This window comes from Dromaius novaehollandiae, chromosome 2 (assembly GCF_036370855.1).
Source record: "Dromaius novaehollandiae isolate bDroNov1 chromosome 2, bDroNov1.hap1, whole genome shotgun sequence".
NCBI lineage: Eukaryota > Metazoa > Chordata > Aves > Casuariiformes > Dromaiidae > Dromaius > Dromaius novaehollandiae.
This window is the reverse complement of record NC_088099.1, coordinates 8239115-8253403: the sequence shown is the minus strand read 5'-3', so window position 1 is coordinate 8253403 and position 14289 is coordinate 8239115. Positions and strand designations below refer to the sequence as shown.

The 14289-nt window shown below is 38.1% G+C and overlaps 1 protein-coding gene across 11 annotated transcripts in view; it reads left to right on the top strand.

The window, feature by feature from the left end:
• KMT2C (lysine methyltransferase 2C) overlaps positions 1-14289 on the top strand; it is a 204034-nt gene that overhangs the window by 99753 nt on the left and 89992 nt on the right. For all 11 annotated transcript variants that reach the window (XM_064505735.1, XM_064505733.1, XM_064505727.1 and 8 more), the window contains 5 exons: positions 6082-6244; positions 9201-9372; positions 11189-11303; positions 12127-12299; positions 13089-13249. In XM_064505735.1, the coding sequence (XP_064361805.1) occupies positions 6082-6244; positions 9201-9372; positions 11189-11303; positions 12127-12299; positions 13089-13249 (784 nt within the window). The remainder of the gene's footprint in view (positions 1-6081; positions 6245-9200; positions 9373-11188; positions 11304-12126; positions 12300-13088; positions 13250-14289) is intronic.

Sequence of the window (14289 nt, the reverse complement as noted above, 5' to 3'; positions counted from 1 at the left end):
ATGGGGCAGGTAGCTACAGATGGAGTGTCTGGCTAAGGATTCTGCATTAGAAAACAGTCTTTTTCAGTCAAGTGTTGAATTTTGCCAAATTGCATCTATTCTTGTTGTCCGTGGTTTTTCACATCATTCTGGAAACAAAACTTCATACCGTAGTTTGTTTTTACTGTTGCGATTTTTTTTAAAACTGATTTAAGAGTACTCGGAGCCTGAGGTGGATGCTGTGGTAGTGTTTGGCTATATGGTTTCCTCAGTTAAGGATGTTTTAGTTTTACGCTACAGTGGTAAGAAAACAATACAAAGCAAGACAAAATTGGATTAAATCAATCTGAATTTTAATTTCTTTGCTTTTGGTGCATGTTAAGGATTCAGGAACAAAAAAAAAAACTGATCTCTGAGTTGCATGTTAAAAGTTTAAGTCACTTCCAAATGTGCGGCATAATTAGTATCAAATTCAACAGCTAGAAGATAATTTCCATTACTCCTGGCAATGAATGTAATTTATTACATTTTCTAATCAATAGTTCAATGGGAAGCCATTTACTCTTTTTTTGTTGCCATTTTCTTGCAATTTACTCTTAATGGTTTATGGTACTTAAAATATTGTTTTTTACATTAGAGGTGCTAATGGTGATTAGTGTCTATAAGCAGTATAAAGCTTTTTCTAGATCATAGAGTAATCAGTGAAGATTACCAGAAAACATACTTCATTAATCGCTGTTTACACTGAAGTTTCTCTGAGGTCTCATTAATGACAGGACGTTAAGGTCCACTTCTTCCCCCTGGTATAGGTTAGCTTGTGTGATAGCAGTTTTAAGTAGCTAAACAGTCTGAAATATAAATTGCTCCTACAGATAATAGATTACATTGTTTAATTGAGGACAGATGGGTTGTATGTGTTTTATGGGGCACTATCATAAAATAAAAATTGCTCATGGTAAACAGTAGTTTTCTCAGATGACTCTTGTAAAGCTAGAGAAGTTCATAATCAGTGAAAAAGTTTTGTCTTTTTGCTTGAAATACATTTTTGAATACCTGATAGGAATATTTAATGTTACTGTACTAATCAGGCCACAACTAAGTTTTTATTCTGTGTCTGTGTGTTAACCTTTCATTTGTGTCTGCCTCCTAATAGCATTGTTTCTTACCTGTCCACTTCCTGAGACAATAATACTATAATGTAATTGTAAGGGCAATAAAATCATGATAAGGTATGACTTCTGATTTGCTTTAGTACTGACCGGATAAAATCCCACATTATAATGAATATATGCATCATTTCTTTATTTGAGCTTGCTTTGTGTTTTGGGATATACCTTCAAAGTATGGAGCAGCGGAAAAGTTGATGTAAAGTTGCAGTTAATGTTTCGTAGATACTTTTTTGATTTGGGAAAGAGTCAGCAGTAAGCTTTTTCTCTTGTCCTCATTTTAGAGCTTGGCCTTCAGTTTCTATTAAAGCTAATAGCAATTGTGGTGCTAGCTGAGTTTCCAAGCCACAACTAACCTTTCTGTGCAGTTGATTCCAGTGCAGTTATGCTTCCAGTATGTCAGTATGAGTTCCTGTCTTTCAGAATTTTTCCTTGTAGCTTCTGTTGCTTTACTTCATGATGGATGTACTTTGAATCTGGTTTCTGAAAGGGAATAGGATGTAGAAGTGTTGGAAATAAGCTACCACTAAGCACTTAGACGGTTTTCGGCGGACATACCAATTGTGTTAGAATGTCAGAAAAGCATTTGGGAGTTTTCTTGGTGGTCCTATTAAAGGTTGAAGGTAAAGCAAATTAGCAGTCCCCTGTACTTGAAACATTTGGGAAGAGACAGGTATGTACAAATGCAGCTGCCTGGCATCAGCTAAGAGCTTCCATACAGCGGAGGAGTCCCCACTGGGGATTCACAGCAGCTTTCCACTGCCCTTGTCCCATTACGCAGCAAAACAGAGGAAGGAATGGGATTATAGTTTGCCCAGTTCCTGCCCCAGGCCAAGATTTCTTGGAGTAGAGCCATGGCCAACTCCAAAAAATTGGAGGATCTAGTCAAATTAAGGGCTCTTTGTGCTCAGAGATCATCACCCATCCTGCTACCTGTCTCTTGTCTTTCTGGCTCCAAAGAGTTTGCAGTGTAAAACAGCTCAGGAGCACGAAAATGAAGGTAACGTCAGTATGTTCCTGTGATGATAGGAAGATGCTGTATGCACAACTCAGAGTTTTCCCTTACTTGGTCAGTAGTTGCCTTGTTTTTTGATGGTGTCAGACAAAAGTGGATTTTGAGACACTGAAATAATCCACGTAATGCTGACAGAGCCACTGCCATTTTTCTTCAGTTTAAAAAAATATTGTTTACTGTACTTAAAACTTTGCGAATATTTTAATGTATTTCATAGAAAGTGTTTGGAAGTAACAATACTGAAGCTGACACGTGTTGTCATGTGGCTTAGCTTTACTAGGTGGCCAGGGAGATTATGATGAATATGGGGAAGATGAAATGAGGTTGACTCAGCCTAGTAAAATCAGGCAACAATTTCTCGCAGTAACTGGAAAGGAGAAGGTGATGGGACAGGTCATCTTGAATCTTCTTTTAATTTACTTAGTTCGTTCTTTCTCGTTTTGTTTATATGACAGTGTCGTATTTGATCCAATAGGATTGGTGAATAAAGGGAATTTCAAAATGAAAATTAACAGAGCATGTAGCCATTTCTTTTCAAAAATGAGAGATCCTGTTCTGTCTGTGTGAAGCAATCGGAAAGATGTGAGAGAAGAACATGAAAAGGAGCAAGTAGAAGGAGGTGTGGGCAGTTTTAAATGACGGAAATGACAGTAGTAAAAAACAGTGAAAGTATGGATGGGATTGGAGCTTTTTTGCCATGGGCAAATGTACTGGGAGCTTGCTGAGGAACATACTTGGTAACCAGTGAAGGAGTTTTTGAATGGGAGAATTTGCTGCCAGCTCTGCTTTAATGGCATATAGTTTATTGGAGGTGCTATGAATAAATAACGAACCGTCTGTGTGGTTTTATGATGCTTTGTAAAGTTTTTTTCTGTAGGACAGGATTCAAAAATTCTTTGGATCCATGAGCAAAACTGTTCTGCCTCCTTTAGCAACTTGCCATTTTCCTGTACCTATCCTTCGAACACTGATTCAGCTTCCATCCCTTCACAGAACCCCTTATTTTGTACTTGTGCTAGTGCAACTGAACACTCCATATTGTCTTTCTCTCTTACTGTCCTCATGCCGCATGGTAAAGACAATTGTATTATTGGAAATGTGATTTATTCCTTCCTTCCACCTCCTACAGACCTGATGGCATATTTTAGCAATAGAGTACTAAAGTAGCATTTGTTCCTGTTTTTTATTTAGCAGAGCTTTTAAACTTTTTGAATTCATATACTTTTGCCATTCATATACTTTCTTTCTTCATGAAGGTCAGTCAGTTTTAATAGCTGCATACTTGTTCTTCTTGGGTCATAGCATGTGGCCTGTTTTCAGAGAAGTGTTGGCTCCTACTGCTGGAAAAGTAATTCTAATCAGCAGCTGTTGCCAGAATATCCCTTTGGGCATTATTTCTTCGGATTGCTTTATCTGTCTTATAAATTCAGCAAATGTTGATATTCTGTGCTTTTTATTTGCTTCAGATGATATATACCACATTGTTTTTAAAGTGTGTGTTTTACTTAGCTGCCAATTGCTTTTCATTGCCAATGTAGTTTAGAAGATGGGTTTGGAGGGTTCAATTAAATGTAATTTGGGTTTCCATTTTTCTTCCAGCATCTTTATATGATTCCTTACATCAAGATCGATGTTTTTCAGGGTTTGACTGTTATCCCATATTTTGCTTATTTCTAATAATCCAGTTTACACCATTCATTTGTATAACATTTGGACAAAGGTATGTTCTAAACCTACTTATAGGTTTATTGTGTACCATTGTTGACTTGTGGTTTTGAAAAACAAATGCAGCATTTTAAAATGCCATTAATATCGCTGTGTAATCCATCTTCATTATTTCCCGTTTTGAGTAAAAATTTTACTCTTTGAACTTTTGCAGTTTTCTCATAGTTTTGTCTTCCATTAGATTTTTTTTTAAGGGTTAATTATGCGATCCAGTGAAGTCTATGAATACCTTCTTGATGGATTTTTTTTGGACCTTAGTTCCTCCTAAGTTCCTATTCCTGATATTTCTTATTGAGTAATATCCTTGAGAACTTTATGTTCTGCCAGTAAAAGCAGAGATTTAGCTATAATGTGGGCCATCTAAATAGGATGTAGGAGTGTTGAGTGTAAAATGATGCCATGGCTCGTATGGTGGTGTGCCGTTGCAGTTTATGAAGTTGGAAACCTCAGGGTATATATTCTTGACTTTGTATCTGAATTCCATGATTTATACTCTACAGCATCCTTAACGAGTGTTCAGTAATATTTGGTTTCCTAAAATGAGGTTTTTGTATTACTTGTTGGCAGTCTTTAAACTTAATGATTATTGCTACCTTTTTCACCTGCTTCAGGAACTCCAGTAAACTGTTTGCCTATCTTCTCCCCTGCCCTCTCCCAGCATTCTGGCTGGTAAAGTAGCTGAATGCAGGTTTTTCATCCTTAAAGTAGCTGTTAGAGACACAGGCAGAGGTGAGAATTCTTGCAGACCTGAAGGCTGTAGCACAGAAAACTTGGCAGTAGCTATCCTTAGTGAACTGTTTTAATTTCTGCGTATGAATGTTTTATCTTTTTACAGAGCCAGGTGTATTTTTCTAGCATATAAAATAGTATTTTTTTTTCTTGCCATTGTCCCTGAGTTGCTGTGCAAGCAGTGATTTTGCTAAAGATGGTAATTTCATCTGGTTTTAGGAATGTCAGCTTTGAAGTTAATATGGATGGCTTTGTGATTTGTATATTCAGATGGGTTGTTTTTAATACCTGTAGACTTACAGTAGCATTATTTTATGCCTTATTTCATGCCAACCTTTGAAACATAGAAGAATTATGGTAATAAATATCTTGTGTATTCTAAGAGTTAAGCAGATGCAGTATGTAACTTCCCTTTGTTTTGGAATATGCTTCTGTCTGGTTTTTACTTGTCACTTGAGCTAGTAAACAAGCATTCCAATGTTAGTATTAAAGTATATCTTTTTATTATGAAAAATGAGGGTCACTGAGCTCAGCTGTTGCTTTACATTATGTATGTCTTCCTATGAGCCACTGACCTGTTTTTTCTTAAATTTACTCCAGATCTTACAGTGCTATGCTCTATCCTTAAAAAGCACCGTTGCCTTGGTGAAAAAGTGCAAAAGCATGTTACAGTGCTTCAGGGATTGTAATGAGATCCAAGAAAGTAAAAAGACTGATTAACTGAATCAGAAAGGTGTGGGTGATATTTTATAAGCAGGCTGATGGAATCTGTTCCCTCTTGAATAAAGAAATGGAGGGTTATTGGGTAATTCTTTATGAGAAATGATTTCTTTACAAATGTGACTATGGCTTCTAATAATAAAGATGTATTTATGACTTCTGAAAGTTTGCTTGGTGGTGATATTTGTGTAACGTTGAAATAACCTAGTGCCTCTTTCTCATCTCTTATGTAATGCATTATCCTCGCAGAGAGAATTGTTTCATACGATGTTTAGTGTTGTTAAGATTTTCAGTAGAACATTGTATTGCATTTTGATTCACATTTCTGATAATAATGTATACAGTTTTACACTGAAATATCTAGAGTTACATGATTTTTAATTACAACCTAGTACCGACCTGGTATGGTCTGCCTTTGTTATTCTGAGTAAGTCCCCAAGCCTTTTTACAGAGGACATAGCTAAAGTTAGACAACATACACAAGAAAAATGCTTCTGCCTGGCAAGAGGAATACAAATCATCAGAGCTCATTTAAGCTGGCTTTTGCTGAACATTTCAAGATGTAAGGTTTTGAGAGTGCCACTGGAAGACACAGTCTCAGCCACTTTTTCCTTCATCCTCAATATTCACTCCCCTCTGCTGGCCTCTGCTTGTATGTTAAATGAGGCGGGGGAACTGGTCTGGCTGAAAATGAACTAATGAGAAGAAAAAACAGATTTTTGCATGATTTCTGTGTTTGTTTTTCAGCGATGTGCATATTGTAAGCACCTTGGAGCCACTATCAAATGCTGTGAAGAGAAATGTACCCAGATGTACCATTACCCCTGTGCTGCTGGAGCAGGCACGTTTCAGGATTTCAGTAACTTGTCCCTCCTTTGTCCAGACCATATTGATCAGGCTCCTGAAAGATGTGAGTACACTATATTCGAACGAGACAATTAGTACCAGTTATGAAATATATTAATTGCGTGTTTTAAGCTACAGTGGTTATATCTTTAACCCATATCCCATGCCAGAAGTGCAGAGTATCCTGTGAGATGCCTGAATTTGCTTGAATAATCTTAACATGTGATTGACTCCACTGGAGTCAATGAAAGTTATGTTTTGTAGGATTGAGACTCTGTCACACGTACCTGAGATTTTTTTGGATTTCTATAAAGAAAAAAAGTCTATTTTCTAAAGCCATTTGCTAAATACTCATTTTAAACTTGAATTTAAAGCAGCATGTATTTGAATATATAATAGAAATAGAGTCGTTGCTGTGAAAATTGAGGCTTGCTTGATACTTCCTGAAACAGTCTATTAGGATATGAGTATTTCTTGATAATGTGAAAAAATTAGGTGGATTCCAGTTGTTACACCTCCTAAAAGCTTAATTATGCTCCAGCTAATGTTGCACTTCCCAGATTATCATATGATTGAAGCTTCTCCATTGTAGGCAGGATACTTCATTCTGTAGAGCACTGATGTATTGCAGCATGGTAAATCCTAATGTCTTGTTACCTTTTCCCTACAGTTTTTAAGGGAGGCTTGGTTGAACACCATTTCATTCCTACTTTGCAATGTGATCTGTTCAAACATTTCTGAAGTTTTCTTTCACCATTTAGTTTAATTTCTTCAAACATTGGTGTTTAGTAGCTGGAACAGGAGTGTGCTTGACTGCGCTTTACTGCTCTCAAGTCAGCTTGACTGCCATAAGTAAGTAGTGGAAGGCAGAGCCAGTGCTGCTGCTCAGGTACTGGCTCTGCTTCTCACTGAACACATTTTTAATGCTGAAGAATAGTGGCACTTCCAACTTCTTATTTACCATTTTGCACTTTCGAAAGGAAAAAGGAGAAGCTAGAGCTCTATTACATATTTAAATCTCTTGCGCACTCATCTATTAAATCTATTAGACAGCAAAATAAAACAGACGAATGTAAGTGAGAGGAAGGCTGCTTGGCTGACCAGGATAACCATTCCAGAGGGGGTCAAACCCTCGTGAGGAGGGTGGTGTGAGCAGGGGGTGGGTGAGAATTTGTAGGATATTCTTTAAAGTACCTGTGTGTTTTCTGAAGGAATTGCTGAGGTGATTGCCAGCCATTAGTGTTTGGACTTGAGTTGCAGGAGTAAGATTTCGGGTATGAATGTGTTTTTATGTGCTACTTGCAGTGAGCTCTCCTCAAATTTGAACGCTCATACCCTCCTTTATCTTGACCTCCTTTATCTTGATCAGTAATTAAGCCTGTCCTCACGGTCCCGTTGAGTTCTGCGTCCCCCCCCCCCGTGTCAGGGCTGTGCTGCCCGTGCTTCTTTAACCTCCCCTGCCGCAGCGCCCGCGAGAAGCCCCGTGCGCAGCCAGAGAGGGAGCTGCGGCAGCAGGAGCTCGCCCGCAGGCGCAGGGGAGCTGCTGCTCACGGGGCGAGGCAGGAGGAGGGAGCAGCGCTGTCCGGAGCTGGCTGAGAACGGCTTTTTCTCTCTTTCCCTGGAGCGGCGGGAGGTGGGCCGGGAGAGCCCGCTGGCTCTCCTAGGCTGGCCTGGCAAGCCCGTGGCACCTCGCGTGCCAGCTGCTGGGAGCGCTCGGCAGTCAGTTGCTTTGTGAAGTTCACAAGAGGCTCGGAGGTCTTTTCCCTCGTGAGACTGGCCTGTCTCCTCGCACCTAAATTCTTCAGCAGCCAGGAAGTCACCATACCGTTTATACCCACAGCCAAGTAAGGTAGCCTGGGCTTAAAAGCGCCCGTCACCTTTGAGCATGTTTCAGAGAGTCTAAAACCCCAAACTAGGATAAAAGTCACATGTTCAGAGGAGACGTTCGTACTTGTCTACACTGTCCTTCTAGTTGGGCTGTGGTGTTTTCTGTATATTGGATGTCTTGTAAAACTGCATTTTTACCTTCCTGAAGTAATTTGTAAGGCAAGTATAAGAACACCTATAGAAATCAAGTAAAATTATAAATACAGTATTTATTTGTTTGTTCAAACTGAATTATGGAAAGAAAGCACTCATCATTTGTAGGAGGGGGGAGAAGATGAGCATGGTGTAATCTCCAGGCAGTTTAGCTGTGGAACTGCGATACTACTGCTTAACAGGTGTAAATGAGATTTATTTGTAAAGGCCACATTTTTATAGGAAGGACAAAACATTCCTCTTGGATATCAAGGAAAGTATTTTATCTTCCTTAATGACATACTTCTGATTCAAACATGGAGACGTTAGAGCTCCATAAAATTATTTTTAAGGGCTTTTCTTGACATGGCTAACACTATGAAGTCTGTATGTACAGGTTTATAAATATGGACATGTAGTAGGACCAGCTTAAAGAGTATATTAATTTAAAGATGCATGTTCATACTCTTCTGTTTTTAAAGACGGGCAGTGGTGCACAGCAAAGTTAGTATTTTTCTTTTTTTTAATGACTGTGTGGGAAGGCTTGTCTCATAAGGCTTGTCTTCTGGCAATTTTTAGTTCAAATTGATAGGCTTTCCTTGCTTGCCCTAATTCAAGCTAGAGCAACTGTATTGCCAACACTTGAGCTAAACAGTAGTTTTAGATCTGTTAGGAGCTTTATTTTGTACTTTGTCCAGATAAGAATAGGTCCCAAAGCTTTCAGTTTTATACTGGGGAGATCAGAGTAAACTTGTTTCTTTTGGTGAGACCTGAGTAAAATTTACGATGAATGTAGCTTTGTTATGAGAAGGCGAGTTAATACGTCAGAAAACCAGGTGAAAGGAGTATTTATTAAGTATATTAAATTTGAATTTCATGAGAATGATCAAGTTCTGTATGCATAAGAACCCCTAAAGAATTTCTTAGTTTCATTTGGTTGGTCGAGTTGTTCATGCTTTTGAATGGAACAATAAATCGGAAAATAACTTATTTCTTTGTAGCAAAGGAAGAAGCAAATTGTGCGGTGTGTGACAGCCCTGGAGACCTCTTGGATCAACTTTTTTGTACTACCTGTGGCCAGCATTACCATGGGATGTGCCTGGACATACAAGTTACACCTTTAAAAAGAGCAGGTTGGCAGTGTCCTGATTGCAAAGTGTGCCAGAACTGCAAGTAAGTGAGAACTGCAGGGCATAGGGAGGATGTTCCTAGAGTTATGTTCTGCAATTTTAAGACATCTATTTTATTTACTGTTTTTTGTTGGTTTTTGTTTTCAGAAAATATTGATTGCTTGCCCAGATATATCTGGCGTGATATTATGATAATTTAAGCGTGATATTATGATAATTTAAGTAAATGATTAAATCCCAGGGTTCGAGATCTTTCTTCTAAAAGAGCTGAGCTGGCATTCCTGCACACTACTCCCCCAGAGTTGTCATCAGCATGGCAGGTTCCAGAAAGCAGCCAAAGTTTGTGATTTCCTCCTTTTATACAGGAGGGGTTTTACTCAAGTGTACCAAATTAACAAATTAACTACAGTTTAATGTAGTGCCATTAGAGTATGGGAACTTGAGCTTTTTACTCAGCTGACAGTTCATCTGTGCACATACCGTATGCTGGCTGGACCCACTGCATTAGGTCGTCTCTTCTGTTTCGTAGTATTTTTCTGAGGTAGTTGATGAGTCATTACGAAAACAAACTCATGATTTAGTTGAGCAAAAAAAAAGTGATGTGATTGTCCATGGCTGACTTACTAAGCCAGACAAGTATTGAGACAATAAAACAACAATTGCTGCAATATTACAAGGGTTCACTCAGAAAACCAGGACCACTTGTACATTTGTTCTCATAAAACCTAATCTGATGGGCACTGTAAGGTTCTTTTGCTCGCTTGTTTTCTTACGGGCTTACCAGAAAAGAAACAATTTTAGTCAGATCAGCTGGGACAGCTTGAGGGAATAACCACTACACTACTGCTGCAAGTACCTGATCAGTCAGTGCTTTACTATATTAGCAAGTAGAACACTTGGTAATTGCCAATATTCAGATTCATTCACTTTAGAGAAGATTGTTCCCTGATCACACACAGATGATAGTAAATGTCAGCAGTGAAGTTTAAACAGGGAGGCGCATTCTTAAGAGTATCCCTGAAAGAGTTGTACAGGGTAATTACAGTATTTGGTAACAAACCCTCTCTCTAGTGGAAAAGTAGAAGAAAATGTGATGTTTTTATACCTATTACTTTGTGCAGTATGGCAGTTTTATGCCAGTGTTGAAGAATAGCATTTTAAGGATGCAAACAGACAGCATTTACTGCTTCTTAAAATAGGAGGTCTCACAGGTAATGAAGCAGCATCCAGTATGTAATGTCATACATTCTCTTAAGCTCTTTTCAAGCCAATCTTGTTGCATACTCATTCATTGAATTAGTTTATTTGAACCTAAGGCGGCACACAGTGCCTTTAGATGTAACCGAAAATATTTGGTCTCATCTTCAGCAAATATATTTTATCACTGAACTTTATGGTGGAGCTCTGTAATGTATGTAGGAAAATTGAAATCTCTTCCTTTAACATTTGTCTTGCTTTTGCAGTTACATTGGTTGACACTGTAGGAATTCTAGTAGTCAGAGATGATGGCTTGTTTTCTTTTTTGGAAGAATACAGTCAGGCTGTTTGTAGGAACAAGTAGAATTGTATGTTTTTTTCAGAAAGAAATAAAGCATCTACATGCATGTATGTAAACAAAATGGGCTGATTTCTGGAAGTCATAATGGTTGCATAAACTCAGTAATTTTTAAAGTAAACATAGCATACTTGATTCATACTTAAATATGAATATAACGGCATCATCTTTGGACCTATCTGCAGATGGTGTTCATATATTTTAATGTACCCAGTTATTTCCCTTTGTAATTAGACTTCTCATTAAGCAGATTTTTAATGGCTTAAATAATTTTTTTTAATATCACTATTGTTATTTTTCTTAGGCATTCTGGGGAAGACAACAAGATGCTGGTGTGCGATACATGTGACAAAGGCTACCATACTTTCTGTCTACAACCAGTTATGGACTCTGTACCAACAAATGGTTGGAAATGTAAAGTAAGTTGAAAGGTTTTCACTGTTATTCCTTGTTACTATAGGAGTCCAAATATTGTTATCCTCATTATGCTGTTCTGTGTTCATCGCTGACTGCTGTTACTGTTTAACTTACTGTGACCTTGCAATTTCTGAAGGCATCCCACTTGTATGTAGTCACGTGGCTCTACAGCTGCTCCATGAAGGTAGCTTTCAGTGCAGTGGCTGAAGCATCCTATATAGGACAGTAAAGCAGTCAATACATGGGAAAAGGGAAGAGAAGGATCCAGGTGGAGTGGATAACCTTCACTTAATGACAGCTGCTCTCATGAACCGATGATTGCAGTGCTACAGTGTATGTGAAGTAGTATATGCACCTGTCCTTGAGGGCTCTTTGTACTCTACCACTTCTTGCTTGCCTGAACAGCAGTTCTGCAACTCCAGGTTCCTTTGTACTTGAGGAGGGCAGGATGAGTTTGTTGTTTTACCAGTAACTTGAAGTGTAAATAATAATAAAAATACAATTTCAGCATAGCAAGGGAAGTCTCTAGCCGTGAGTTGAATGTAATTTTATAGTCAGTTTGTGATAGTCATAAGAAGACTGAGATTAGGAATAAAAATGGTTGCATAAGAAATACTCCTTTCAAGTCAGGGAGTAGTGCAAGGAAACCCTCCTTGCTGTTGCACAAGCTCTTCATATTCTGTTAACAGATCCTGGATAATTTATCAGTGTTACCAAAGAGAGAATTTCTTTTAATTTAATTCAAAACAGGAAAATGTCAGTTAATGGCAGTTCTATCACATTGTGAAATATCATAATTAACAACTAAATTCTTGTGATCTCTAGAACTGTAGAATATGTGCTGAGTGTGGCACACGAACAAGTTGTCAGTGGCACCATAATTGTTTGGTATGTGACAGTTGTTACCAACAGCAAGACAACTTATCTTGTCCTTTCTGTGAAAAACTGTGCCTCCAAGACTTCCAGAAAGATATGTTGCATTGTCACATGTGCAAAAGGTAAGAAGCCTTATTTTTGTTAAATTGTACTAAAACACCTAAAGTGTATGGTGAGCGGGTATGACATTCGTGCATTTGTGTGAAGGCTGTAGACTGTGATATACAACGCTGTTGTAACTTGCTGTGTGACATCTTGATCCTTCATCCTTAAATACAGTGGACAATAACTAGGCAGTCTTATTTTAATCTTAGCAAATAAGTGGGAATTGGCAGCTACCTGTTCTTTTTTGCTAGTGAGGTGTACAGAGAAACAGGCGCTGTTGCTGCTCATCGTATTGCATCTGTTTTGTGGGTAAACAGACCAGAAGAGTTGTTACCATAATTTGTATAAGCACTAGTATTTAAATTTTTACATGTATATTGATTATGTAAGACTTTTATAGAGAGAGTTGTTAGCAATGGTCTCTGTTTGTTAAATTTTCAAATAGGTATTCTCTATTCAATTTTACATGTTATGCTGTGCAAGTAATAAAAAAGAATCTTTAAAAGTGTAGACTGATACACAATGCTGTTGTATCTTGCTGTACAACATCTTGATATTGCTGTACATGTTGTGGTGTCTGACTGGCTTTAGAGATAGTTTAGGTCTTCATGTTTAAATTTGTTCAGTGCTTGACATACTGATATATTATTTTTTATTCCTTCAAGAAACTCCCAAATTAAGCACTGGTTGAAATACTTGATTTTCCTGAAGGAATGAAAAACAGTGCTATTTGTATATTGATTCTTAACAGGATATTTTGTACTTTTATTATTAAAATCATAGTCACACTAAATTCATCTCCCCAGGTGGATTCACATAGAATGCGACAGGTCTCCAGGTAGTGATTTGGAGTCTCAGTTGAAAGACTACATCTGCACTCTTTGTAAACAAGGAGAAGGGGATCAGACTCAGTCATGTGATGTAATGGACACTTCCGAACTCATTCCTGAACCTGACAGTGTAACAGGTAGGATGCATCACCAGTTCTCTTTGTGCATAGTCTTTATATTTCCAAAATACTAATATCAAATAAAAATATCTCTAGCTGTCTCACGAAGTCCTTTGTGAACCAGCCACTCATATTCCAGTCCGTGGAGTTCATCCATTCATTTATTTAGCAGTAGCTTGTCAGGCAATCCATATAGGAGCTGTCTTCTCAATGTGCTTTCTAGCTCTCTGGCTTCAGTATCCTGTATCAGAGAGATTAGCAAATAAGCCCCCTTATGGCAGCTCCCAACCTGTAGTTGCAGATTCTCTAGGTTTTTCAGATCTGATACAGTCAGGTTCATGAACATACTCCTTTGATAACTATCTTGAGGGATTCATATCTACCATGCACATTCCTGGTAAACATTCATGGAGACTTTTAGTTTTCGTTTTTCTCTCGTGTTGTTTGTTGGGCTTGTATTACCCATTCTCTCACTATCTCCAGATAGGACACAAGAGTGGAAACTAGCCTGTATTGAAGGGTCAGGTGTATTTAACTGAACAGCTTTTAATCAGGTGTGCTTTTCTTTTTTCAAAACAAGATGTGATTGGACTTATTTCTGAGTGCTTTTCATCTAAACGGGCAAGAGAAGTGAAAGGCATGGGGAAAAGTGTAGTTTTTCTGAAATTACTCAGTAACAGCAAGGAAGCACAGTCTGTGGATCTGAGTCCAGTGGGGCATGGACCTGATGAAGTTTTAACTGAGTGCCTGTGCGTATTTCACACCACGTGGATAACACCTACACTCGTGCAAGCTAAATTTCCTAAGAAAGATATAATTGTAGATAAATTTGGAGACAAAGTGAAATCTAGCAGATTAAATACACTGTCACTGCCATGTGCATTTCTGCTGTCTTGAACAGCAGTGCCTGTGTGTTGATCTTCTGTTAAAAGAAATCAATAGCTCAGTTGCTGTAGTTTTTGCTTGTATGTTAAAATCAAAGTTGTGCATTCGCTTTGATGTTAGCTGGTATATTTAAATGTATACCTTAAGTGAACAGTAGAGAAATGCTGAAAAAA